This window comes from Aptenodytes forsteri, unplaced genomic scaffold, assembly GCF_000699145.1.
Source record: "Aptenodytes forsteri isolate BGI_AS27 unplaced genomic scaffold, ASM69914v1 Scaffold528, whole genome shotgun sequence".
Lineage (NCBI taxonomy): Eukaryota > Metazoa > Chordata > Aves > Sphenisciformes > Spheniscidae > Aptenodytes > Aptenodytes forsteri.
Window position 1 is genome coordinate 433,099 of NW_008794881.1, and position 27,135 is coordinate 460,233.

General features: G+C 38.1%; 1 protein-coding gene across 1 annotated transcript; it reads right to left on the reverse strand.

The window, feature by feature from the left end:
* Window positions 1-3,406: 3,406 nt before the first annotated feature.
* Window positions 3,407-26,298, reverse strand: LOC103895159 (inter-alpha-trypsin inhibitor heavy chain H3-like). Its single transcript, XM_019470854.1, has 21 exons — window positions 26,209-26,298; window positions 21,990-22,013; window positions 20,660-20,826; window positions 19,507-19,611; window positions 18,921-19,083; window positions 17,876-17,986; window positions 17,098-17,223; window positions 16,413-16,529; window positions 15,469-15,637; window positions 15,026-15,151; window positions 14,594-14,775; window positions 13,470-13,655; window positions 12,374-12,513; window positions 11,818-11,972; window positions 9,600-9,638; window positions 8,213-8,257; window positions 7,466-7,579; window positions 6,677-6,881; window positions 5,385-5,557; window positions 3,655-3,766; window positions 3,407-3,554 (listed from the first exon to the last, which is right to left on the reverse strand). Exons 1-21 carry the CDS (start codon window positions 26,296-26,298, stop codon window positions 3,425-3,427), a joined length of 2,679 nt encoding a protein of 892 aa, XP_019326399.1. The 3' UTR covers window positions 3,407-3,424.
* Window positions 26,299-27,135: the final 837 nt, after the last annotated feature.

The window sequence follows — 27,135 nt, forward strand, 5'->3', positions numbered from 1 at the left end:
GTATCTTTGAACCCATCAATATGCCAGCATTGTAGAAGGTGTAACAGAAGTTGCTTTCTATCCCGCCAATAATCTGTAACTGGAAAAAAACTTATTATTTTAAAACAATGTCCTAAAAGAGAAAGCAATTTCTTGCCATAGTCAGTAAGATAAAGCAAACTATGTAATTAGAAGCCTGGTTTTTTTAAAAGAACTGTGTAGACATGTTGCCAAGATACGTTTGCGTGAATTGCTTGTACTTCCGAGACGCAGATTTGGCTGGACAAATTCCACGACAGACTGTGGAATTTGGAAACTGGAGGTTGCTTGCTTCGCCACATCATAACCAGGCTTACCAATTTGAAAAGCAGGTTATTTCCATTATAAATGAACTTGGTATTTGAATTACATGTTTTTGATGCTGGGTTTTATCAGTGGACTCACCACAAATTAAAAATTCCCTGCTTTCAGTTATAGGGTGTCTAGGCGTTGCCGCCTCCACCTGCCTGCTAACTGCAGGGATAGCAAAGAGCATTGAAGTCGGGAGCAGTGAGGGGTGGCTGGAGGGCATCTTTCACCTGGTCCCCTCCGCTTTAAGCGAGGCTCAGGTGTGCACAGACCATTCTTTGAGAGCTGCTTTTCTAACCCATCCGCAAAAATCTGCAATGCCTGAGGTTCCCCAAACGCCCCGGGCAGCCTGTTGCCCTTTTAATGCAATTCTCCCTTGCTGCAGTGAAGCAGGTTCTGCTAACCTTGATAGACAGGAAGAAAACCAGATGTCAGCCTTCCTCACAGCAACCTTTTACATAGTTGGGAGGTTTTCCCCCCTCTTTCTACAACTTCTTTGCAAAGCTGTTCCTACCCTCTGGACTGCATCCAATTTGTCTACACTGCGTTGAGGTGCTGTGCCCAGAGCTGCCCAGGGGACTGCACCCGCGGCCGCCCCCGGCTGATGGAGCCTCTCGGGTCTTAAAAGAGGTGCTCGCCGGCTGCACCCACAGGGATGTCTGTCTTTTCTGCAGCAGCCCTATGTCGCTGGTGTGCCTGGTTACCACGAGTCCCAAATCCTTTCCGCAGCGCTTCCTCCCCTGTGCACACGTGCTTTCCATTCCGTAAGTATGTTCCATTTCACTCTTTTCTGCTTGAATTGTGTCTTAATTTGTTGTTTAGTCACTCTCCTCCCGTCCTTTCCAAGCCCTGATTTCCCACGCTCCCTTCCCTTCCTCAAGAAGCCGAAGGCAGACACAGTAACGACTATTTTGCATTCTGTAATTTCTAATTCCGATGCAGAATACGCAGTATATCTCACACTTTTATCTTTTAACCAGCATTGTACCAGTCGGCGGTAGGAGTAAAATTTTTATCTAACTGTAAGCACGTGTCTGCTACTTCTCTCTCTCCTTATTGTCACCTTTAGCTACATTTGCAGTTATCTATCTCCTATGTTGCAGGAATCTTGGAAGAACTACATATTAAAAAGGGGATTTTTCTGTCTCCACCAGTGTAAGTGGGAGTTTCTCAGGCTGCCACAGAAGCCATGCAAAAGCAGACTAGAGCCCCTGCGGTCAACTTCTGGCTGATGATTCAGTCACAGCCGACAAGACTCCTGCCACCTCCGGAGATTTGCCTCGTCGCCATAAGCTAAACAGGAAAGCTCTGGCTCAGGCTGTGCCCAGCATTGCCTTGTGCCTAAACTTTGCCAGCCAGGTAGGCCGAGATCTGCTGTCCACTGCTATGGTTTTTTGTTTTAATGGAGCAAGTGAGTACGGGACCAGCCCCGATGGGCAGTCCCACAGCTCCTATCTCGGGATCCAAAATGGCTCATTGCTTTATTTTATTTCATTCTATCTATTTCATTATCTTGGAACAAAAATTCAGAACCGTGTAAACTTAACCTTACTAGTTTCAATTTTCCGGTCTTCCCTCACTCCTTCCTGTTTCTCTCCCTGCCTTCCTCATTTTTCAGTAACTTACTACCTTCTGTAGAAACTACTGTTTTCTTTCATCATTTTTGTCTGAATTTAGCAGGCAGAGATATCTAGCCACTGTGACACCCCTCCTCCCTGCAAGAATCGATTTTTTTTTTTTTTTTTTTTTTTTTTTTTTTTTTTTTTTTTTTTTTTTTTTTTTTTTTTTTTTTTTTTTTTTTTTTTTTTTTTTTTTTTTTTTTTTTTTTTTTTTTTTTTTTTTTTTTTTTTTCCTTCTCCCTTCTTCTACAAAACTTCTGCTTTTAGTAAAGGATTTTTTTCCTGGAGAAGGTCTGTCTCTCCCATAAATTTAACAGTAAGTATATTTCCCTCTATTTTTTTCCTCTTTGATTTTTCCATTGCATTTTTGTTCACCTCTACCTTTGTTCTTTCAATTTAACCTATCACATCTTATATCATCTCTGTTTTTCCCACTACACTCCTCTTTCCTCGTGTGTGTGCATTCTAGTTTCCCCACACACTGACCTTCTCTCCTTATCATATAACAGTAAGGAAATTTTCTACTTTGCCATGTGAGACCACAATTGCCTTGCTATGGCTGATATGATCAAAAGAAAACTCGAAGTAAATAAGAAATCTGCTTATTTTTTGCTTTAGAACTAATAGTTTACAATTTCTTCCAGTACAAAATGACTATATAAATAAATGGGACATTTCTTGCCCTGAAATACGTACGTAAATTCTGTTATGGGAACAGAGGGAGGCCTTTTACTGGAAGACAGTACGGCTCTCACACAAAAAAGATACTGTCCAAAAGATAGCTACTATTACTTAAACCTGAGCGCTGTTTGGAACTGTGGTATTTCATTAATTTATAAAGATAAGGGCATTCAAAAGTTAAGTTCAAATTAAAATACTAAAATACAGAAGTCCTGGATGCTAGCAGTCATCTCGAGTGATGGCACTGCACCAGCCCTCAGCACTGTACAGTCAAGTGGTCAGATGGTTTTAAGTACTACTGAATTATCCTGAAACACGTGCTGGTCTGTCAGCTGCCCTCTTGTGTTGAATTTCAAAATGCATCTGGCGTCCTGGGCTTTGTGAAACCAGAATGAAAACATTGATAGCTGTTGGAATAACAGAACAAGGCATTAAGTACCAATGCTTTTATTTAAATCACTCCTGACACTCAGTTATTGATTTAAAATGGGATAGAATGTTTCTGTTATGTTTTACAAAGTAACATTTTAAGTCAAAATTTTAAAACTAGTAAATTAATTCAGTAAAATGAGGATATTTCAGGGGATGAGTGATATCTGTGCACACGAGCAGAATAGCTGTTGAGCACTTAATATTTGATCAAATGGTGCAGTAAAACTCTGTGAGAATCCGTCATATCTTGGCGTTGCCAAACGTGGTAAGCTTCTGTATTTTTAATAGTTCTTAAACACTGAAAAATACTATTCTTTCAGACAAATACTCTGTATACCCCTGAATTTGGAAGAAGTCGTAGTTGTTTAAAACAGACTGGAAACAATATAGTCCGTGTGAACACCATCTATCAGCCCAGCTCCATTGTTATGAACAAACCAGCAAGGAATATCAATGCCGTGCTTAGGACCTCTTCTGTAATCCTTCTGCCAGCCCCTGAAAGGGAAAACACAGTCATGGGAGTATGGAAGCAGAAACTGCACTTTGACAAGGTAATCTTTCCCAAGTCTTTGCTAAGGACTTAATTATTTTTTACCTTGTAACTGTCAGTTCATTGTTTTTAACAATCATTGTGGCATCTGGTTTCTTCGGATCAGACCCAGGATGAATTTCAAGTATGGTGAAGTCAATGGGGTGGAAAAACTGTCCTAAAAATAGAAGCCAAAATTACCATTTCAGGCACGTTGCACACATTAAAACAGAAACCCCAGAATTTCTATGTTCCCATGCTGTTTTCCATGTCTCCTCAGGGTTTTGAATGGATAAGCAAACACCAAGTTTCGTGTAAGGTTGAATTTATGCCTATGGTATTAGTTTCTTTTTATAAACCAGAATCCTATGCATATCACCTGGATGTAAGTTCCAACTTCTGAGTGCCCAGTAAGCCTTTTCTAGATATCCTTTAAGATATCCTCACTTTGTGTCTTGTCTATTCAGTTGTATTTATCACATACTCTCCAAGTCTTTAGCTTTTTTTAATCAAATAATGCATGTATTGATCTCTGAAATTTTTGCATGTGATTATGGTCAGAACAAGGCTGACATCTAAGGAATTTTTGCTCTCCTGCCAGGATTAGCTTCGCACACTTCTGCCCCGTCTGGGCTGGTGCAGGATGCTGCTGGTGCTTTGAGTGCTATAATGAGCACAGATTTTAGATTACTTAGTGAAGTACAGAGGCAAAGTCAAAGATGATGAAAATAGCGATGAGATGCGTAAGTCAGTGAACTGTAACATGGTGCACCCACATGTCATGTGGGCTTTTGCAATTTTCTTGCTACTTGCAATTCATACCATAGCAGAATAACTTCTGTGTGGAGAAGTCCTTTAGCCTGAGGAGACTGGAGCAGGAAAGCGTAAATAACATTCCATCCTTATTGTGCTCTTTTTCTGTTTTGTTACAGCATTTCCCATGATGCATGGACCTAACGTGTACTACCACTGATCCCTTGGCTCACTCTCCTCAGGCCTCGAAGTGCATACCAAGACTGAGAAGAGTAAGTACACAGCAGTTCATTATTTTCCACAACGAGTAAATTTATTGACCCAAAATGAATGTTTGCTGCCCTTATCTGATTTTGTAAGTGAAAATTGGAAGGCAAGGGAAAATGGCTGCTATCTGTGTATTTTCCAACAGAGAATGCATACCACCAAACCCACTACACTGGCAGAAAACAGGATTCAACGGGGTCAAAATTTTGATCCCTGAATTACCAACTTCACCTTCTACTAGAATAAAGAACATTAGCTAACGTGAGGAAAATCTTACACGATACAAGGCATTCTGTGATTTTAATATATGCTAGTAAATCAAGATATACCTTAACAACTTCTTTTCTTACAAGGATGCACTAATTGAGGTTTGGCAAATTTTGATGGAGCAAACACATGTATTTTCTCAGAGTGCTTGTACTTAGGAGAAAGGTGGTAAGATGAAAGGAGAGATCAAACCATCCAAGAGACTGGAAGAATAGCGTAGTAAGAAAAAAAATAAAATCTGTAGGTGGGATTTAGCAAGATAAAGAGGTTTAAAGACGCCAGTGAGGACAATGGATGCTAGCGATTTCAGCAGCAGCAGAGGAATTTATGAAAAGATAATGCATAAAGTCTGTGCCCAGAATATTTTGTCAGAAATCTTAATACAGCCAATCAATGTCATCTGTTTCCTCCACTATCTCAGTTCAGAAAGGCTAAGTACAAGATTGTGTCTACAAATTATGTAGCCTCATAAGGGGACACAAGCATGAAAACACTAAATGAAGTCATACCTAATAATCCATGGGTCTGTTCTGACAGTTTATCACTTTCCAATATATACAGTCCCAGGAAATCTTGGTGGAGAGGATGTTTCTTCCATACTTGGTGCAAAACAATAACAAATGAGGCACCGCTGCCCATTGAAAGCACCAAATTTTTTTTTCTGTTAATTGTCAAAGTTAAACTGAGGAAAAAAGAAAAAATTACTTAGGGCATTGGGCTTCCCAGAGTTAACAGCAATGAGAAGAAACTTGAGAAGAAGAAACATATCCAACAAACAAACATGGCTTTATAAATTGCTCAGTGTTTTTTAAAATAAAGGTTTTGCTGCCTAGTTTGGTCCATGTGTATCTGTGTGTGTTCACAGACAGTCCAAGACTCATACTAAATTACACTGTAAAAGGCTACCTAGCCTTCAAACTTTTCAGCAAGATGTTTCTACCAAAACTCGTCCTGTAACAGCACAATTAATCACAGATAGACTAGTGATATGTAGATACAGCACCTCACGCTCAGAAATAAAAATGTTACTGATAAAACCATCACTTCCTTGCCTGGATGCTACCTGACACCTTCTCCTTTTGTTTTTCAGAAAAGACAACTCCTGAACTGTCTAGGTTAGTGCTAGGATAAAGAAGATTTGCTTCTGGTTGTGTTAGTGATATTATCAATGTGGCTATCATAATAAAAAAATAAGTATGCTGTATGAATAAGTTTTGTTCCGGTGCTCTTTCTGTTGCAGTGTCATGCTTTGAGAAGGTAGTAATTTTGTTCCAGGTACACAATGAAAATGTAAATGAGGAGGAGATGCTGCCCATTCCATTTCTAAACTTCCCTTTGCACAGGTATAAGTGATTCTGTAATAGATAAATCTCGAAAAATATACCTGCTGACAGGGCAAAATGTACCTATTCTATAAATATCACAATTTCCATTTCTTAAAATGGAGATTGTTTACAGCACATTATTATGTCTTTGTTTGAAAGATTACACACTATGTCTAAAGTTACTCTTTAAGTATTTGCAAGACACTGTTGCATTAAGCACAATACCAAATCTAGTTTTACCTTAGTCGTAGTAATAGAAAATCAGGGAAAATTCTTCACCTACTTATTCCAAGCAGAGGATTTTATGAATAATCATTCAGCAGTTACACAACAAAGTAGAGAGCAGAATCCAGCAGGACTTTAATAGTTTCTTTTGTATATTCAGACAACAAATCTTAAAAGTATATTATTGATCAACACTAAAAAAAAGCGTAGAAAGTAATACAGGAGCCTGATATTCTTTCTGTAAGCCTTACCCTTCTTGTTGCAAGGTGACTGAGTCAAGCCAGGTGAAACCTGTTTTTTCATTGCCATTCTGAATTGTGATCTTCTCAGGAGTTACTGTCAGTTTTAAATGCAGGTGCTTATTTGCAATGCCAAGTTTTCCAAAATATGTGTTTTGGGTCTTTGCATCACTATTTGCTCTCTTATCACCAATGAGTTCTCCATTGACTGTGATGCCTAATATAAAAAGGAAACATCAAGTATTGTTTTATAGATAGGACCTGATCAACCGATGTCAAGGAGCGTCGTGGAAATTTAACAACTCAAGGAAACAAACACGAGTTGAAAAACAGATCAGAATTACTTGTGCATGTTTGTGCTGAAGTAGAATAAAGCTCTGGGGGCTGTTCTGTGGATTTCCACAAAGACAACAATCACTTTATTGAGAAAAGTTTAATGTTTCCTAGAGCACAAAGAGTCTGTGATGGGCACAAATAGCCTGTGTGACATCGGTCTCTCTTTACCAGGTATTCCATGAAATGGCAACCTAAGGATTACTTTATTGCTTGTACTACTACTCACTGAGACAAATCATGTCTCTCAACTCTCACAGTGGTTTTCAAACAGTTTAAAAGTTTATTTTGCTCCAAGAAGTGAAAACACAGTCATGGTAATGGTACCCTAGCACAGCCACAGGAACTCCTACTAACTTTGCTGGGAAAAAAGCTTACGCAGTATAAAAGAGAGAAATAGCCTTTAAACATAAGACATTTTGTTAAAAGTATCCTGATTTTCTGTATTTAAAGAAATTAAAAACTCACCTGTAACTGGGTCATTTATTAAATTTAACACAGCACCTGGGTTTTCATTGATATTGAAACAAATGGCATCTTCTTTTTGTGGCACCGATATAATGAAGTGTGGATCTCCATCAACTGTAAAGGCAAATCACTGGTATTTGTATAGTGATACACAGGTTCAAAGTTCCGCATGACCACTTAGCATTGTGGCAATGGAACTGCTGATGCTGGGGACCAGCAGGAACTGGTCCCTGCACAAGCTGTATGCCCAGCTTAGTCCAGCCCATCCTCCAAAGGAGTGGTGGGGTCCCAAGGAAACTGCTACCACCTCCCCAAAGTGAACTATGTCCTTTTTCCCTTCATCTTTCCCAGGTACATGACATACATCCTGTGTCTCTTGACCACTGCAAAATTTGGCACATGGATTTTTGGTTCAGGATGGCCACCTCTAAGTGCTTATCTCTGAGGGCCATGGAAGTATTACTGAGGGCAGGAGGTTCATCTGAATGGAGAATAGGCAGTTACCAACACAAAACCTAGCAATGGGAAGGAGGACTAAGAAAATAACCATATATAATCTCAGTGACTTGATCTTTAAAAAAACATTTAGAGATGTTTAAAGTAAATTAAAATACTCGCCCCTTGGAAATAAAAAATGGCTGCTTTTGTGGAAGGGAATTATCTAAAAGACTCAAAAGAATTGTGCAATTTAGTCTTAAATACCCTCTTCTCTTCTCCTTCTAAGCAGACACTACTCAAGCTACTCACCACTAGTATACCATGTGGGGTGTGCTGTATATAGGTAAGATAGTTGTGGAGCTGCAGAGAGTAAACAAAAAAAAAGTTAGAAAAACTCACATCAAAATGGAATATTTACACACTATCCACACAGTACATGTAAGATGTCAGGAAGTTAATATGCTAAGTAAATTGCTAATTCCATCCTAGTTTTTAAAGCATATAGTCCATGGAATGACAGTTTGTGCCCCTTTTGAATCAAGCAAAGCTTTAGGATAGAGACGGATTTCACTTGTAGTCTAAACTGCTTTGAGGGTTTCCACAAGGCCCAAGTAATGTATCTGTAGGACACAAATGTCTCAGACTTAAGGATTAAGCTATCAACAAGGAAATGCAACATCATCCATTGAAAACTTTTGAGGTTTTGACATTTGTTTTTTTCCAGAGTGAATTTAAGTCTTTTCAATGAAGACTTGAGAAAACTAGACAGAGAGAGAGATTGAGAGAGACTGAGACTAATCTCCAGAGCAAAAACTTCAATCTAACTCTCCCATTTCCAGGATTGCCCAACCAGCAATCTGAAGGGTCAGCTGCTGTGTCTCTTTCTTGAATAAAACAGTTTCTTTTTGTATAAGTAAATGAACATATTAATTTAGCCAGAGATGCTGACATCATACTCCCTTGCTTTATATAATTCCAAAGGAGATGCAAATTCAAGTTCATCCTCTGTTCTTTGGAAACAGCTTTCAGGAAAAAATGGTGGTTTGATGAACCGGCATTTACTCCTTAAAAGCTATTTAGCTGAAACTTTTTCATCTGCTATTGTTCAACCTTTAAGTGTGTTCTTAGTGAGCAACATTTTAGCAGTGAGCAGAATTTGGTAGTATTTGTTAAAATGCAGTCGTAAAGCCAGAAAAGGCAGTTTCTAGCTCTCCAGTAATTTCAGTTGTCTGAATCGATTTCCTTTGACAGATGCTGCTTCATTCAGAAACTTAAACTAATGACTTACCCAGCATAACAGCTGTGCCAGCCTGTGCTGTGAATGAGACAAAATGTTATTTTAGAGGCCAGAATGAATAAAAACCAATCTCTCCCACTTCCTTCCTTCCACCAAAACCAACTTCAAAATCTTGTAATTATGTATAAATTTCTAAATATTTAAAAAAGAAAAACTTAGTCAAAACAGTTTCTTTAGTAATGTAACAAAGCAAATGTCATGAACAGGCAGAAAGCACAGCCTACTTTTCAGCAAAAATGTTACTTCTCCAAAGGCATGGGGTTTGCTCTGTAAGGGGCTGGGTCAACCTGCTCTTCTCCGATTCCTCTGTGCCATCTTGTTCTAAACTGTACTACTGGGAAGTCAGTAAGATTTACCCACCTGCTTCCACATTTTTCTAGTCTTCTACTCTTTGTACATCTGAAGCTATGGAAGGGTGTCTGAAGACAGGGCTTTGTGCTGAAGAAGTAGCAATCACAGCATCAATGAAGACACCTCTGTATGAGAGACTGCTACACGCAGGTATCTGGGAGTCAATAGTGCTAGCCCTGGAAAGCAATTTAGTTATTCTGGGCCTGAATTTTGTGACAGTGGGATGCTGCAATTATCAGAGATAGGAGGAACCACACTGAAAATGGTATTTACAAACTTTTCCAGCTGAAAAGTTTTTAATCTATTTATAACACAGTCTTGATTTATTCACCAAGCATTTTATGAAAATATTGTGTCCTAGATCAAGTAAGTGATGCAGGAAATCCATCTCTAACTGTTAAAAATATTAAGTAAATTTAATAAGAAATGTACGTACCTTCAGCTGTTACCATGGGCAGGTAAGAAGTAAAAGGAAAAAAAAGAGAAATTTAGTTTCAATTGTATGATTAAACAGGAAGGATTCTCACCCTGTTAAAACATATTCTAAGAACAAAAATTTAAAACTGTTTGACAATTCAACCAGGTATCTTCAGTATTTTACAATTCTGTTTCTTCCCAATGATACAAGTCAATATTTGTAGATCAAACAGAAACACACTGGAAGTAAAAAGCTGTTATGTGGGGCAGCAAAACTGCAATTAATTATGCATATGACAAGAGCACTATTAGTAATTGTCTTATTGTTATGCCATTTCCACATTGCAAAATGTTCCTTATTGGTTTTACTCTTTTGCAGTTTTCAAGGCATTTCATCATTCTGTTAATACTGACTGGATGATTCAGTAATCCTATTTGTGAATCTAGACTCTAGGGGGTGTAAAAATTATCTTCTTTTCTTATACAGCAGCAGCGTTTGAAGTATTTTCTCCTATTACTGCTCTATACTTTCTATATATAAAGAGGATTTACTCGGAAAGAGGTTCAGAAAGGGGCCTTTGTACTACAAGTACCTGGAAAGGGAAAGTAAAGAGCTGAAGATCACTCTGAGTGCATGCCACTTCTGTCAGATGTTTTCCATCTTGTGGAGTCCAGCTGTAAACTTTAAAGTCGTTATGCCGTATAGTGACTTGAATGTTAAATTAAACATGAAGTGTTTTTATGTCAGTATCCCATTAAGATAGTTATGAAAAATAATGCAAAAATTTTATCAGCAGAATGCCTGAAGAATTATTGAGAATTGGAGGGCACTTAGCAATTAATTGGTTTTAGGACTTAGTCCAGTTGAAAGAAAAACCCACTAACCTCCAGTAAGCATCTCTGTTATGCTAAAATGCTTGAAGTTACCATGCTAATATCAGGAGATAAGAAAGTTTTTCATCTAGAAGCCAGCAGAGAGCCCACACAGAGCCTGGGAGGAACTTTTAGGGGCACTAAGCAAAAGTTTTGGGAAAAAATAATGGACGCTAATAGAAGAGATTGAAAAGCCTCACAAGAGGTTTGTCAGACCTGTTGAATGAGGGAGGGATGAGGATGGCCCGCACAACACACATAGATGAGGGTAGGGTGGCTTTGGGGTGCACTGAGTGGGTAACATTTGCCTTACTTTGCTAAAGAGGAATAGAGTCACTTTGTTTCACACAGGTTAAACAAAGAGGCTGAACTGTATGAAAGCAGTGTTTTACTGAGCAAGGAGTTAATAATTAGCCAAAGTATCACAGGAGTTGAGAACAAATTGTGCACTTTCAATATACTTGCTTCTCTTTCTGCAATATATACAAATACCGTGTTTTACAGATACAAGCTCCATGTTTCTATAACCTGATATATCCTGCACGAGGAAGATCTCATGCAAATTTTCCCCTTTCATCTAGAAAGATGTTACTCCATCTACCCCTAAGCTGAAGTACATAGAAAAATAAAGGAGAAAGTGATGTGAACTGAACTGAATATAGCTGGATTATTAGATTAGAAATGCTTCTTGGTTTTCAGGTTTTTTTGATGCAATATTTTACATATTTATCTTAAAATACACTTATTTTGAATTTATAGTATTTTGCCTGTATGATTTAGTAATGAAGGATGGTTTGATGGAAATTAGCTTTACAATGAAAAGTCATTTTGCATAAACCATACACGTGCGAGGCTTGGAAAGTAGATTTTTCAGATACATGTTTAAAACTGTGCCCACACAAAAGCCTTTCTTTAGGAGAACATCAAAGGAGCGCTTGGCTTCTCAAATAGAGTAAAATTGTGAAAATGTCTATACCTTCAATGGGTTTATCGGCAATCCCATCTTGATTGCCATAGTCTTCTGGCTTTGTTACCACCATGGATGTCAGTGGCGTTACAAACTTGTATTTTAGTGAGAGATCCAGGGCTTCGGCTGTAAGATTCTCCTTTTCTTCTCCTGTAGCTGCAATACTGAATACAGGTAGAGACTCCTAGCATCAATGATTGCTAAATTACTCACTGAACCCTGGATTAAGTATTTTTCTTTAAAGTGAAGTCATTTCTCTGCAGCTAATTTATCAATAAGGAATATTTGTTACAGTCTAAGAGCACTTCTGATTCCACTGGCTATCCAAGAAAAAGGCAAAACTGTGCTTTATATTTGCAATAATTTAAATTTTTTTAATTTGCAACCTGAAACAGGAACACTGAAGTTGGGGAGGAGAATAGGTTGGGGGATTTTCCTTACTGTTTTTTATGCTTTCCCATTGGCACCTCAGTGTGATGTGACTTTCAGCTTCGCATCCCAGAAGTTGCACCAGTCAAATGGCTTAACAGGTTCATAGCTAAGATGTTATTCTAGATATAATTACCGTTTTTCCAGGAGTTGTTCAATGGTGAGATAAGCCCAGAGCCTTTCAATGTAATCTCCAAATATGTATTCTTGTTCTTGGAAAGCTTTAGCTGTTTGCTCAACATCTTGTTGTGTAGTATATGACAGGGCGTCATTAGCCTGTTAGGAATAAGGAAACTTCTCTGTATCATAAGTAGCCAGGGACTTCCAGAACCTCCCAAAAATCAAGACCTTCACATCTGAAAATCTTACTAAATTGAAAAACAGTCTGGTCTTACACAGAACTTGCCCAGGAAATTGTCAGTGTTGTATCAGGATCTTTGTTCCATTGCTTCTGTGAAGGTTGGCAGTGTACGCTATAGGACATAATGTAGTTTCCAAATTCACGTGGCATTTTTTTTCCATTAGAATTTGGCTACTCAGGATTTTAAGAACTTTGATTATGACACCGATTTCATATAGGAATATGTTCAAGCAGATATGCTGGCTAACTTACTAATAATACATTATTTGTATTTGAAATATACCTAATTTCATATAATATATTTAATACACCACAGTGCATGGAGCATATGTGCAGTTCACAGTATTTATACCATGATCTATAATATGTTTGTGTTGTGTTGCCTGAATTTTGGGGCAAATATTTTTACAGAATTCAGATCTGGAGAGGCATTTAGATCACTTGGTTCATATTAGAAGTAGACTTCTATTTTAAGAGGAAGGCATTTCAAATATTCAGCTGGCGTATCCATTAGTGTTCTTCAGCCAATGAAGACTAGTGTCTGTGAACACTGAACATTTGGCTCCTGCAAGAACCAGGTAGGGTATTTAGAGACTAAACTAAAAAAAAAAAATCTGTTAGCAAAGCTAATCCAGTCACACTGCACAAAGTTGTTCCAGACTGACCCTAGTATACCTGACTTAGTTAGGCAAGTAACTTGCAGTTTTAAAAGTAATGACTTTGGTGCATGTAGTTTCTCACATACGCAGTAACACATCCCATCACTGAGGTAATGAAATACCAGTAAATATTTTAAGTATTGCCAGCTTTTGAACATTCATTTTGTGTAGTGAGGAAATACCTTACTTAAGTCAAAGAAATCCATACTTACGCCTTCACCTCTCACATCTACAGTCAAACTGTTTTGGTTGTTGTCTACAAAGCGCCCAGCCACCACAATCTCAGACCCATCATAGAAATGCTTAAAACTGTTTTTAGTGAGGTCTGATATTTCATTTTCTGGGTAGTTTAACTCCACATCCGTGAGCATGGGATTCGACACCTCATCATAAAACCCCTACAGGATGATAAAAAAAAAAGGGGAAAACATTTAACTATCATTGTTTCTTTAATTCATAGGTAGATCTGTACCCAGAAACATCCTGCTATTTTGGCAATGAAAACTAAAAGTGTATTTTAGAAGAAATATTTAAATATTCCGTTAAATCTCAAAGTACAAGGCCTAAAAATCTACAAATAATGGAAATGAGAAAGGACATACAAACTCTTCAGTCTCACAAAGAGAGCGGGGAAAAATACCTGAGAACAACACGCTGTGGATGATGAGTTCCATCAATGTTAATCAAGAGGGATCCCAAGCTTCCCCCCATTGGATAGACATAAGTTTCTAGATCTATTCCCTGCAGAGACTAGGTATTTGATTTTGGCAGAGCTTGCAATGAAATCCAGTATCTAAATTCTTCAGTGAATTTTCCGAATGGCTGCTATTGGATTGTGAGAAGTAAAAAAGGTCAACTCTGTACTGCCTATACCTGTCCTCATGCCTTATGTGAAATGCTTCAGAAGTATGGTAACATACACCTGCTTGCAGTAAGTTCCTAAAACCAGAATATCTAGAGCCTTTATGCTCTGTCATCCTTCTCTTCCCTCGACATGACATTAACTACATGATCTGTGAGGTATGGGAGATATAATGACTGCAGCAATTTTGCTGCACACTAAAGTGTCCTTCAGAACCATGACTTGTGTCACCCTATGCCGAGTTTTGAACTCTCTTCCATAGCCTACAGCATCTCCCTTTAACTGTCCTTCCACTTTCTGATGATATAATGGAAGGGGAAAATTAAATGCAACTAATATTCTGATTACAGCAGACTCTTGAGTATTTCAGTACCAGATTACACTCTGGGATTTTGTTTACTTCAAAATAAGAATGTCTGTATAGTTATCTGAATTAATGTATCTCTCATATAATTTAAGTGGTGATTACTGTACCTGAAGCTGTAAAGCTGCATCAGAGTCAGGATAAATCCGACGGGCCAATCCTTTATTCTCCAGCGCCATCTTCTCCAAGAAGCTGTAGTCAACACCATAGCCAAAACCAAGATTGTATAAGGGAAATTTTTCTTCAATGGCTTTTTTTACATGCACCTGAATGTCCTGAGTATTTGATATGCCTGCATCAAACCAGGAAAAGTTTGAGTTTTCTTCATAAATAGATAAAATTATCACAAAATGAAATGTGGCTAGTCATGTTCAGATTTCTTAGGAGGCATTATAAAAAACTTGTTTTAGTAGTATGATGCTGGTATAGTAGCATTTAAATCATGAAAACATCCAGAAGTCAAAGATGGAGGCCAATTTTAACTGAGCATTTTTTTGTTAGTTAATTCACTCTCTCTATTATTCTATCCAACACAAACTTACCTACGTTTGGTTGGCCATCTGTTAACATGATAATTATAGAAGCACTTCTCTTGGGCACAAGGTTTCCTTCATGAGCAGCATTCAGCATATCAATTCCCCTCATTATACCGCCATATAAATTTGTCACTGCAAGGTAGATATAGAAATTTGGTTTCAGCACAGTCAAACGAAAGGCCCATTTTCCACTGGAATCTGATGAGATCTCATTATAGTATGAAAATGAAAGATTTGGGTTTGCAAGCAGGGGGATGTTTAGATAGAAAAGTACCTGGACTTTGGAAACAATAAGGAAAAATAGATGTCATGTTCTGAGTAAATGTCAACTTTAGGAGTGTCTCATCAGTAATAAAAAAAAAAAAAATAGCTGTAACGTTGTGTTCACAGACTGAATTGATAAATTAACTTACACAACGACCTATTGGCAAGTCCAGTAAAGTACTTACTGCCTTCAGTGTCAATGCCCCGAACAAACTTCCTTGCTTCATCCAAATTCTCAGGAGTGGCCTTGATTAATGTTTCTTTCCAGGTGTGTACTTCACTACCAAACAGTATGAAACTGAAGAAGTCATCTTCTTTAATGTCATCTAAGATTTTTAGTAGTGCTTCTTTTGTCTAAAAGACAGAGATTTAAATGTATGGTTCAACATTTAACAAAATAAGTGCTTACAGATTTTACATGATTAATCTCTCAGCATTTGGGTATTTTTAACTTTTACACAGTATGTCGTGCAAAAATTCTGAGCTTGTTCTGTCCTTGCCAGTCCCTGGGTCTATTTCAGAGTAACTCTAGTGAAGTCAGCCAGTTGCAATTACATCTGGTAAATCTTTGTAGCTGAGAGGAAAATCAGGTCTCACGTCATGGATCGTTGCTTACACTGAGGTCAGCTGGCATGGCAAATCAAAAGTGATGGGAAATGGGTAGCTACAGGCTGGTGGAGAAGCTCATACACAAGCAAGCGTGGATATTTTGATGCAGCACCAAAACCTGAAAATTCTGAGCATTAGCTTAGAATGAGGAGTCCTAACTATGAAAAAGCTACTGTTTCCCAGAGAAGACAGAATGAACAACATAGATAATGCACGTAATACTATATGCACTTTTTAATTTTGGAACTGTCCGGTACACGTGACAGAACTCTCTGGAAATGTTGATATTGAGTGTTTTGAACTAATAACATTTATAAGTAAGTAAATATAGCCTAAATGTATAGAATTTTGTTCTGCAGTAATGCTTCAAATTAGTACTTATGGTACTGAGCATTAGAGAGGTCACAGCATAAAACCACTTGGTACAGCTTAAGCAGCGCATATGCACTGTAAGTCACCATGTCCCTCCATCGCAACAGAGGCTCTTCCATTGGGACTTTATAGTAATGTAATAACTTACCTGTTCTATTGCTTTTCCAGACATTGAGCCACTAATATCTATTACAAAAATAACATTCTTGGGCAACTTTGGAAGATTTGTTGGTGCAAAGAAGTGTACAAAGTAGCCATTGACAATCTGAAAAATAAAATGTAAAAACAAAACAAAAAAAAAGACTTTTGTATATTATAAAGATAAAATAAATAAAGAAGAAATTACTTTCATTTAGTGTCTAGCCCCTGAGTGGACTAAAAGGCTTTAATGGGCCTGACTAGTCTTACCTCTGTCCATGGGTCCAGGAGCTTCATTTAAGCACAAGCCTGGGCCTTTAGTCCCTGCCTGAGCTACGCTGTAAGAATCCCTGTCTCCAGCTGTGTCACAGCCATACCTGCTCCTGTCCATGGACTCCACTGATCTGGATCCCACCCTGCAGACTGACTTCCCACCTTGACCTCGGGCTGCCTCATCACCACAAACTTGCCCGATGACCTGGACTCTCAGTTGAATTTGACTACCATCTTTGGGTCTGCCTTGCTCAGGTACTGTGGGGATTGGGCTCTTGGCTGGTGAAGCCCCTGTGCTGTCAGCTGTGTTGTCACACTCAGCTCCTTGTCCTCTAGGGAACAGCTGGCCCTCGCTGCTCCCTGACCTTTACTATGCAAGCTAAGCTGTTCAACAGTTCAAAATTTCCAGCTGTCAGATTTACCTGCAAATTATCTGGAGTTGTTCTCTTCACATCATATCTTACAGTAAAATCCCCATCTAAGACAGACTGTGAGCAATTTGCACAGGTTCGCTGCTGATCAAGAGTTGGCTTGAAAGAGATATGCCCCTGAAAAGAAAAGCCTTCATTAGATCTGAACCTTAATAGCTGAAAATTTTCTACAGAACACAAAGAAGTTTACATTTTTGTAAAACTAGTATATTTATATTCACAGCCATGAGAATAACCTGTTTTATCAGGTTAGGTATTAGTTTGTATCCATACGTATTTATATATTTATTGATAGGTAACTAGTATGTGAAGGCTGCTATTTGGAGCTTTCTTCATCTGTTTACTTCTCCGTCTTCCTTGGTTCAGCCCTCCACTCTGAATGACACCTTTGATAAGGCTGTTGGGGAGTCTATGTCTTAGGAATTCTACCACCTCCATACATGAGAAAACTACTTGTTACTGACTCAGTTCTTCTGCAAGAAATAGTCTATCAGTATCCAGGTTTCCAACTACTGCTGTGGGACAAGGCCTACTAGTTTGGGTACAGTACCATGCTAACAGCTACGTGGCTTCTGAACTGCATGGAGATGGCCTTCAACTTGCTAGCTTGGAATTCAGAACTCATTTGCACAGACAAGCCTTTACTGTATTTTCTCTATTTTTTTTCCTCTCACTTCCACTGCTAGCCACTACAGCACTTTTGCACTGACATTATTATTTCAGAATTATACCGTAATAAATAAATTATGGAAGGCAGTAGTCATTGTACCTTCTTATCTGAAAAAGTTTTTTTAATGATATTTTGTAGATCGTTGGTGATGAATGTTCCTTCTGCTTCCAGCTCAGTGATACCCTGGGGCTCAAAGATATTTACTTCAATCTGAAATATTAATTGAAAATTCATCGTCATTGATTACCCCACAATATATCAACTTAGCCATTTACCAGAGGATCAGCAGGCAACTACAGATGTGAAAGAGGGATTTTTGTAAAAAGCAACAGAAATTTTGTAATTCATAATGTCAGTCCAAATCCACACTTGTGTGGACATCAGCCAAACAGGCTTTTTTTATGCATAGAAGTTAAAAACAAAGCTAGAAATAAATAAACCTTAATAGAAACATAACTTGTTTGAACACTAGATACCGGAATTTTGTAAAACGTCAATAAATACTCAAGTCCTTCAAAAATATAACCTAGCCATTACCTGTGAGTTGTGCCCAACTTTGACCTATATTTCAGTATGCCTTCTATCATAGCGTGTTTAAAATAATGCTGCATAAACTCTTATAGATGCTGAGTTTTGTAATGATTTTTACACAGCATTTTCTGGGCATACGAAGGAGAAAACTTTTGTCTTAGAGCTGGGTTTTAGCAAGGCAGATAGGAGTGATCAAAGACAAGTTTTGGCACACAAAAGCCACAGTATTCTAGAATGTGATATATGTATCATTATAATTTAAGATGATGTAGTTTCATGGTGGTGTGAGAAAGGTGTAGTTTATGCTATAAAGGCATTTATAAAAGCTATTATTCTTCTATTTTACCCCAAGGCATTGTAATGGATTTTTCAGGTTTCCATGTATCATTTCTTTTGGAGGCTTAGTAGCTGAGCCAATTTGTCAGGCTTACAAATAAAAACGTGCACTAAAGCATACTGGACTACCCATGTGATTCATTAGAAATATTATCATGGGCCTTTAGCTCACCTGTGAACCAACGGGAATGACCATGGTACTCCACTTTCAACAGATATACAGAATGTCATCATCTCTTAAGTTACAGTATCCAATTTGATACAGTTTGCCATTTACCTCAAAATCTTTGACAAGCTGCTTCGGTTTTACTTTGATGAACATCTCATATTTTCCAAACTGTCGCTTCAGCAGTTCCTCATATGTGAGTTCAAAAGTGACCTTACTGGCTGCTTCAATGTTGACTGAGACAGTGAATTTTTCTGTTTTTCTTCCTGAAGCTCTGTATTTAAGTGGGTAAGAAAAAGAATATTTTTATCCTCTTTCACAATATTTATTGTTTGGGTTGGTGGAGTATGATTTTCAAAAAGGAGTAAAACAAAGATGGGAATTTTGATCTGTTGCTAAAATCATCCTCAAACAGCGTAGAATTTATTCAAATTTCCCAGTGAGCTTAATCCCAGGAACAGGTCATACAAAGTCAGTAGAAGTTGCAGGAACAGTCTTTCCATAATTGCAGATACTGCTTGCGTAGTCAGAAGTTGTATTTCCTTTTTATAATTTACACTACAATAACTCTAACTTAATGATTGTTCTTTGGTCCTGTAAAAAACAAACTTCAGAAATATGCTAGAACAAGATATTTCCAATCTCACAATTTGCTATAGGATGATGGTGTGGAAGCCACACAAGACATCGTTCTTACTTGACAAGACCAGCAGTCTGTCCCTTTGAAACAGCCTTCTCATATTGCTTTTTTGCAACTTCTTTTTCCTTTATAGTTCCAGGATAAGTGACACCATCAATTGTCCTGCAGATGAAAAAGTCCTAGTTTAGCTGGATGGTTTGCACCGATACGTAAAAAGTTACTATAGGCAATTCTCTGTTTATTGATTGGTTTGCTAAACAGCACTTTCAGGAATCTGACATTGCCAAGATTTGAGCACTTTCACTGAAGCTAGTCTTCTCAGTGAATTTAGCTGGAATGAAGAGCTCTGTGCTCAGTATCTTAAGAGAATCTAAACCAAATTTTACTTTGAAAATTAATTATATCAAAACTGGGCTGATAGCAACATTACTTACATCTGCCATATTCCTACACTTCAGCAGCTTGACAATCTCGTCTCATCTAATGGCAAGACGACTCTCTGGACGAGAGACAGTCATCTCTCCAAATGCAGCTGTATACAGCTGAACATTTCATCCTTCGACTCCTTACACCATTAAACAGGCATTTCTCATAGGGGATTAATCTCATCCTATAATAAAAGTTCTAGCATGCATTAAGAATAGTTGTACCCTAAAAGCTACTGTTTCTTTTCACTGAAAATAAAACAGGCATAGTGTGATTAGCAGAGATGGACGTGTTTAAACTGAATTAAACCTCATAATGGTGTGACAACTGCATATTACTGCAACTAAAGGTACAAATGTAAAGGAATAATTCTCTCTATTTCCTGCCTTTCATTCAAATGTGATTTTTAAATGAAGAGATAAATTAAGCTATAATGCCATCAGGGAAATTAAGTAATGGAACTTTTCTGGTCTGATAACACCACAGTAAGTAAGTGGTATTTCTGAAAAGGTGAATGGACCTCCAGAGAAGATCCCCTATTCCCTAAGGTCCATGATGATGAATAAAAATAATTGAAAATTAGCCATCTTTTCTAAAGATGTATCAATGTTTGCCTTTCTCCAAGTACCTTGCGTGTTAAGTTAACAGTACCAGAAAATTACCCAGGAGGCATTTAGAAATCTATCAAATGGCAAAGCAGAAATGAACATTTGGGTTCAGTCTCTCCCAGTTGTATTTGCACAGATTTTTAGTCTTCTCTAACAATATTGTAAAGATTACACACATGCTGAAGTTGGTAATGAAGGCTGTCTTAGGGAGTTCAACATCAAAGACGACTTCTTTGTGCACATTTCCACGATTGACAGCTTGACTGGTGATGACATTGTGGGCAAATCGGGAAGTTACTTTACTATCAATTTTCATGCTATAGATTTCTATCCCATTGACAACCTGTAGATTGAAAAATGAAAAAAGAAAAAAAAGCGCTAGCTGTTACACTGATGTCTCTGTTAATCAGCCATTATCATATTTTTAAAAAGAAATCACGGCAGGACATTCTATCACTCCAAAGCAAAACAGGAAAGACCTAATCATAAGAACTGGAGCAGAGCTGTGTTTCCTTGGATATCTATCACGCCTCCATCACAGTGCTATTCCACGAGTTATAACTATAGCCTCTTTAACAAAATACTACCACCACAGCAAAGATACTGCCGTTATAAGAATCGGCTTTTTTCTCTACTGAGACTGTGACTTTTCTTTATGGTTAGTCAAAGAGCACAACAACTTATTGCTGCCTCACTGTATTAGTGACTGTAATTATCAGTTGAGTGGATGACTCCTAGAGCAGGGATGTGAGTAGTCATCTCCTTTAAAAATAGGCATAAACAATTCCAGATGGCTCCAAATTCCATTTTATGTTATTCTCAATTTCCTCACAACTGGGGCTCATTCTTCTTTAAACAAGGAAATGGGTAGGGCAATATTTATTTTCTTTGAATGCTCAAGTATAAGGTTGCTGGAGACTATATGAAAGCATAGGTGACAACAGATATGACTCAGGCAACTCCACAACAACAAGGTCTGCTTCCTGCAGCAAAACCAGCACTGGAAAGAACCTTGGTTTTTTTATGGTGGGCCTGGTCTCTGGCTGGTTGATTAAGAAACTCCCCAATCAAAGCATTTAAGCATTGCTGAAGTGGAGTCCAGGTGCCAAGTGGAATCAGCCTGAGAGACGAGGTTTCTTGCCTTCCTTATAAATAACTACAACATAAAATAAAAGTAAAAATAAAAGCAACATAGAATGGATGTTATCTCTGTTAGAGATATAGAGGTAACTTCAAACAACTTTGCTATTTATTCAAATACAACAATGTTAAAAATCATTTGTCCATTCTCTTTCATTGTCCAAGTTTCCATCAGAGCTTGGAAAGGAACTGTCTAGTTAGTCTTACTGCCTAAAACAAGCAGCTCTGGGCTACTCCCCTTGTCACACACACTCAGAAATATCCATTTGCTCAGACTGGACTCACAGAAACTTGTGAACACAGTAAGAATATTCCTGTCACTATAAATCTCTCTCAGTAGCCTGGACAAAATCAAGCCTTACTCACCAAGTCATTATCAGCGTTTCGCTTCTGTAAAGAGAAAAACAGGGAAAAAGTCATAACTAAGGTAGGAAAGCTGCATTTAGAAATAAATCACTTAGCACCTATGTAGTTGTCTTCAGTTTCCAAGTCAAAAGAAGTTGTCCAGGAGAAGGAAGGCTTGAGAAAGGTCCTCATTAGTAAACTGAAGTAAATTTGAGGGAAGAGCAAGTAAGGCATCTGAGGCAGGTATGATTATTTTGCTTATAGCATTCCCAGTTTTGGTGAATCTTTTGGTTTTCATTTGATGTTAGTATACCTTAAATACTGTGGGTTTGAAAGAGAAGTTAAACTTTGAATGTTGCTGATTTTGCATTTTGCTCAAACGACACAAGAAGCTAATCTTCTTTCAGCTGAAAAACAATCATGGACCGCCTGAGAGATGAGGGGAGAGTGAGAGGAGAAGAGGCTTGAATGTTCAGTGCCATTTACATTTAAATGTCCTTGAGACCAAAGAACACACTAAAATCTGCTAATACGGCTTCCTTGAGTATAGTTTGGCTGTGTGATGACATCAAAGTAAAAACAGAGTATCTTGTCCTGAGGGTCGCATCTTTTTCTTGGGAATTCCTGGTTTGGGGTCCTGTGGTTATATTTTGTCTTTTCAAACTAACTCTCCTTTGGAAGAAAAAAGAGGTTTGTATCAAAGCATAAAAAACACGTTTGCACATTTTTTTCCACACACATCCAAACTATCAGGCACGCTTATCCTTACACTCTTTCAGACCTACTCCCAAATTTTTCTTGTTTCACCCCAACAGCCTCTCATTCTAACATGAATAGGTAAGATGGTAATTCAGCAGGCTTACAGAGAGGAGAGGCGGTCACTATGAAAGGCTGAATGGACGGGGAAAAAAAGCTGTTAGACCTTTTTTTTTGGCATGTTTGCTCCCAGAGTAGGTGCAAATATCAGAAGCTCTACAAAAATACCACGTACTCTCTTCTGAAAGAGAGAACAGGCTTCAAACATACTTACTGAATCATGTTAAAATAACAGCTTGTGTAACTCAATTCCCGTAAGCTCGGCTGCAAATACCTTATCTCTTTTGGCTCCAAGAGCCTCATGGATCACGTTTTGTGCAAGCATGTCTACCTGCTCCACCGAATAGAGGGGTAAAGACACAATAAAGTATCAAGTCAGAGAGGCATCTTGGGTACATTTAAGGCTTTTGTTACTTTTCACAGTTAGTTGGAAACGGAGACGCAGAAGGTTATTTTTTGTTTATTTTGGAGTTTCTTTCAAGACACTACATTAAATCTATGGTAATGCAAGGTTTTGGGCGGGAGGCTTCTCAACTTCTGTAAGAGTCTGGCCAAAAAGTCTGTGTACATTTCTCTAGGTTCATCTTTCAAACTGTTATTGCTATACAGGTGATTTCTGTGTGTGTGTCTCTCCTGTTTCACAAACCTACGCGGGCTTTTTTAACGCCTGTGTAGAGTACGCACCAATTCAAATCCTTCCTTCCTAAAACTGAAATTATCTTTTCTATCTCTATAGTGTTTATGGCTAATCATTTCCCCTTACAAAACATGAACTGAGGTATGGACCCTGGGAAATGAAAAGCTGCAAGTGACTCAAGTGTCAGTTTGTTTGGTACAAACTTTTCCTTGAAGTGGAATTACCAAGCAGTTTAAGAACACAAAAAACTATAAAATGTGTTTTTCAGTTACAAATTCTGCAATTACGACTACTACCTCCTAAACTAAAAGATACTTTACCTGCATTTAATTTTTACAGAATTACTGTTGTGTACATTCTTTATCAGAATTACGGGTTCTACAGTAGTTTTGAAAGAGTTCTGTTCTCATTCTGTAAATATTTCTGGGGGGGGCGGGTACTCTGCCATTCTCATTGAAAAAGAAAATACAGAAAAATCTCTCGGTGAAAGGTATTAGTTGCTTCGTACTTGGGCTGATCTTCAGTGGAGATACTCAAACCTAGCTGGACATCTTCCTGGGCCACCTGCACTAGCTGACCCTGATTTGCACAGGGGAGTGGATTAGGTGACTCTGTGATCCTGTGATTTTTTTTTTCATTCTTAATGATTCACTTGGATGTAGCTAGAGACCTCGCTAACATCAAGGTCATCTTAAGCTATGTGGGCAGAAAGTGATAGTGTCGCATTAAAAAATATGTTATGCAATTCTAGACCAAACTGAGATTTTAATATCCTCTACCTTGTATAATCACAGTTATTTGATAAAATCTTTCTATAGTATTTCCACATATTTGCCAGTTACACCAATTATTAGAAATTTTTTTTCAGTTGTATAACAGTGACAAATTCTGCTTTTGTTTAATACTGTTTTGCTGTGGCAACAGCAAAAAATATAGGTGCAAAAAATCTATAGAAATTGGAGAGGAAGAGCAGAGGAAAAAAGAAATTTGAACTCCCAAGAAAATAGGGAGGGAAAAGAGGGCTCCCATTACAGTGCTTGCTGAAAGAAGCCCTGATTTTACAGCTTGGGAAACTAAAACACAGCATGACTAAAAGATTCAGCAAAGACTGTACAGTTAACTTGAAGTGACCTCCGGGAATTCACAACACTGAACGAGGTATTTGCATATATCCCTAAGTACTACATCGGAAAAATAAGGCATGAAAATTATTTCCAAATGTGCAACAACATTAAAGATTTCATCATCCTAAGTGATGCTAATTGGAAATCACAGAGAAGAGACCATAATGCAGCTAAGCTATGAAAACGAAACTTCCTCGTGAGCTATGTAGGAGTCTCGCTGCTGCCAAAATGAGAGGGCTATAAAAGGAAGGCTGTATCATTGCTACCCGTGCTTTGAATGCTTTGAATATGTAGTTCTAGGGGTAGTTTTTAATCTAGGAAAAACTTTCCCACCCTTAGTAGCTGCATGCATAGCAACAAGGTGTACAAGTGCACTTAGGGATCTTTGATTCGGATTTTTGTTCAATTTTCAGCAGAATTGGGTCTGCCAATTGTGTTTATCTGACTGTGGCTTTAAAAGCAACTTTGACAGCTTGAAGGTCATCAGCCAGACAGACTTCCAGCCATGCTTCATCGCTCCTCACTGGCATACCACTTGCTCAAAGGAGCTAAGGCAGGGATGGGGACCGACACCTTCACACTGCAAAGCAATCTCTTCCATTTCAATCAAATTATATTTGCATAAAGTATATAACAAAGCTGGAAAAATCAACTGACTTTTCTGTAGTGTTCTGCACGTACAGATGGAGCATTGCACAGAGCTTTGGCCATTTTCCATTTAGAAAGGCTTTAGCATTGCAAGACATACAGAGAACAACAGGTAGTATGGTAATCAGGAGGAAAAAGCTGCATTATAGCTGGGCTACATAATGGTTAAATAATAAGAATCCATGGCATCTCCAATTTGCAGCAATAAATCTCAAGCTGATTTTTAAAAGTTAGATATGTTATTATCCTGATTTTCAAAGAAAAAGTCTTCGCAAAGACTATAACCTAATCAACAGAAATTGACTGTAAATTGCTTTGTCCTGTTCTACCCACTAACCCACAATGCTCTCTAAAGAGATTTGCCCTCTGTAACTTTTCATAGTATGTAACTACTGAGAGAGAGAAAAATAATTTGAGGTGAGTAGTAGTGGCCGGCAACTTAACTGAAGAAAATTGGGCAGAACGTCAGGAAGCACTGTCTTACTCAGAGATCCAGTCAAAACCAGAATGACCCCTTTGAGGGACAGAGATATATTTCATGTTATGCTAACATGCAAATCTTTGAGAAAAATCCTGCCATGTCACTTGGATAGTGAACATATTTATCTGGATGCCATGTTACATCTCTCTTTTCTGCTTCTTGGAGGCATCTTTTCACTGATATTTTGCATTGTTTTACAGGTGCTGAAGTCAGTTTCCTGGCAGCACCAATTGTTTTACCCATTTAAATGTAAGACTACTAAAACATTTTAGCATTATGTGGTGATGACAGGGAAAATAGAGGAAAGTGATGCTTTTAAAAAGAGAGATAGGAGAGCTTCTTCAGAGCTGATTCAAAACTGAGGCTGATTAGAGGTAAACTAGTCTGAGTCCCAAGTCTGATCTCGTGTTCACTGGTAACAGAGAACACAAAGCTCCTGTTGGCAGCACTGTATGAACTCTCTGATAAATGTTGACAAATGGCAGGAAGTTAATCTATGAAGAATGGGAGCCCCATACATGATTGATTACTTACCTTGATGTTTCTGACATGTGTTATCAAGAAGTCTGATGATGCAAAGACAGGAATCAATAATAAAATACAAAGCAACAGATGGTTTTCCATTTTGGAAAAAAAGTAAGGTTCCAATCTGAACGATATGCATAAATATATAATGCTTTGTTTACAGAGTGTTAATAAATAACCCAGTGTGAAAAGTGGGATTAAACATTAAGGATTCAGGAAAAATCAAATACTGAGTTTTGAATTTGCACAATCTGCAGAATACTGTTACAGAATACTGTTACAAAACACTGTTACAGAATTTACAGAATATTTCAGCAATGTCTCTTCTATGTAGTATCTCCAAACAGAAATTCAACAGCCGTTTCTGTACAGGCAACTGAGATTGATCTCTGCTCCAGACTTGCCTCTTTTCCAAACGAAAACCATCATCTTTCTGATAACTTCTTAAGGCTGTCCCTAGGTCAAATTTATTGCAGCCATAACAGAGCTTGCAGTCTCTTAAATCCATTTATGCTCCTCTTCAAAAACTACCTCCCATAATCCTGCATTATCACCCAGGTACCTGATTTAGGTATTATTATTTGACACGTGTCCTGACTAGTCCAGAAACTTCCTATTACATGCTTTCCTATTCATCTTCATGGCTGAAACCCAGATCCAACCTCCCAGGGTCTTGCATCTTGCACAATCAATACCCATTCAGCCTGCTGCTGCAAGGCCCATTTTCTTTGTTATCTTGACAGCATTAATCCTCTCTTCATCTTTTTAACTGGTTTCATCTCCTTCGTTGCATGAAACACAAACTTTGAGCACTGGGAGTTAAATGCTCAGTGATAATAAAATATTCAAGTTTACAGAATTTGGGGTATTCTGTTTTTCCTGCAGTCAGCTTTCTGAGGTGCGCAGCCGTGTGAGGGACGCAGGAGGATAGGTCCA

Bases quoted from the DNA above. Each gene is read 5' to 3' on its own strand.
- LOC103895159 (XM_019470854.1), bottom strand. From the start codon at position 26,298: ATGGAAAACCATCTGTTGCTTTGTATTTTATTATTGATTCCTGTCTTT. The intron at 15,152-15,468 runs GTAAGTACTTTA...TCTACCTTGCAG, and splicing joins GGGCATTGACACTGAAGGCA to TGACAAATTTATATGGCGGT. The intron at 5,558-6,676 runs GTAAGGCTTACA...TTTTTTCCTCAG, and splicing joins GTCACCTTGCAACAAGAAGG to TTTAACTTTGACAATTAACA.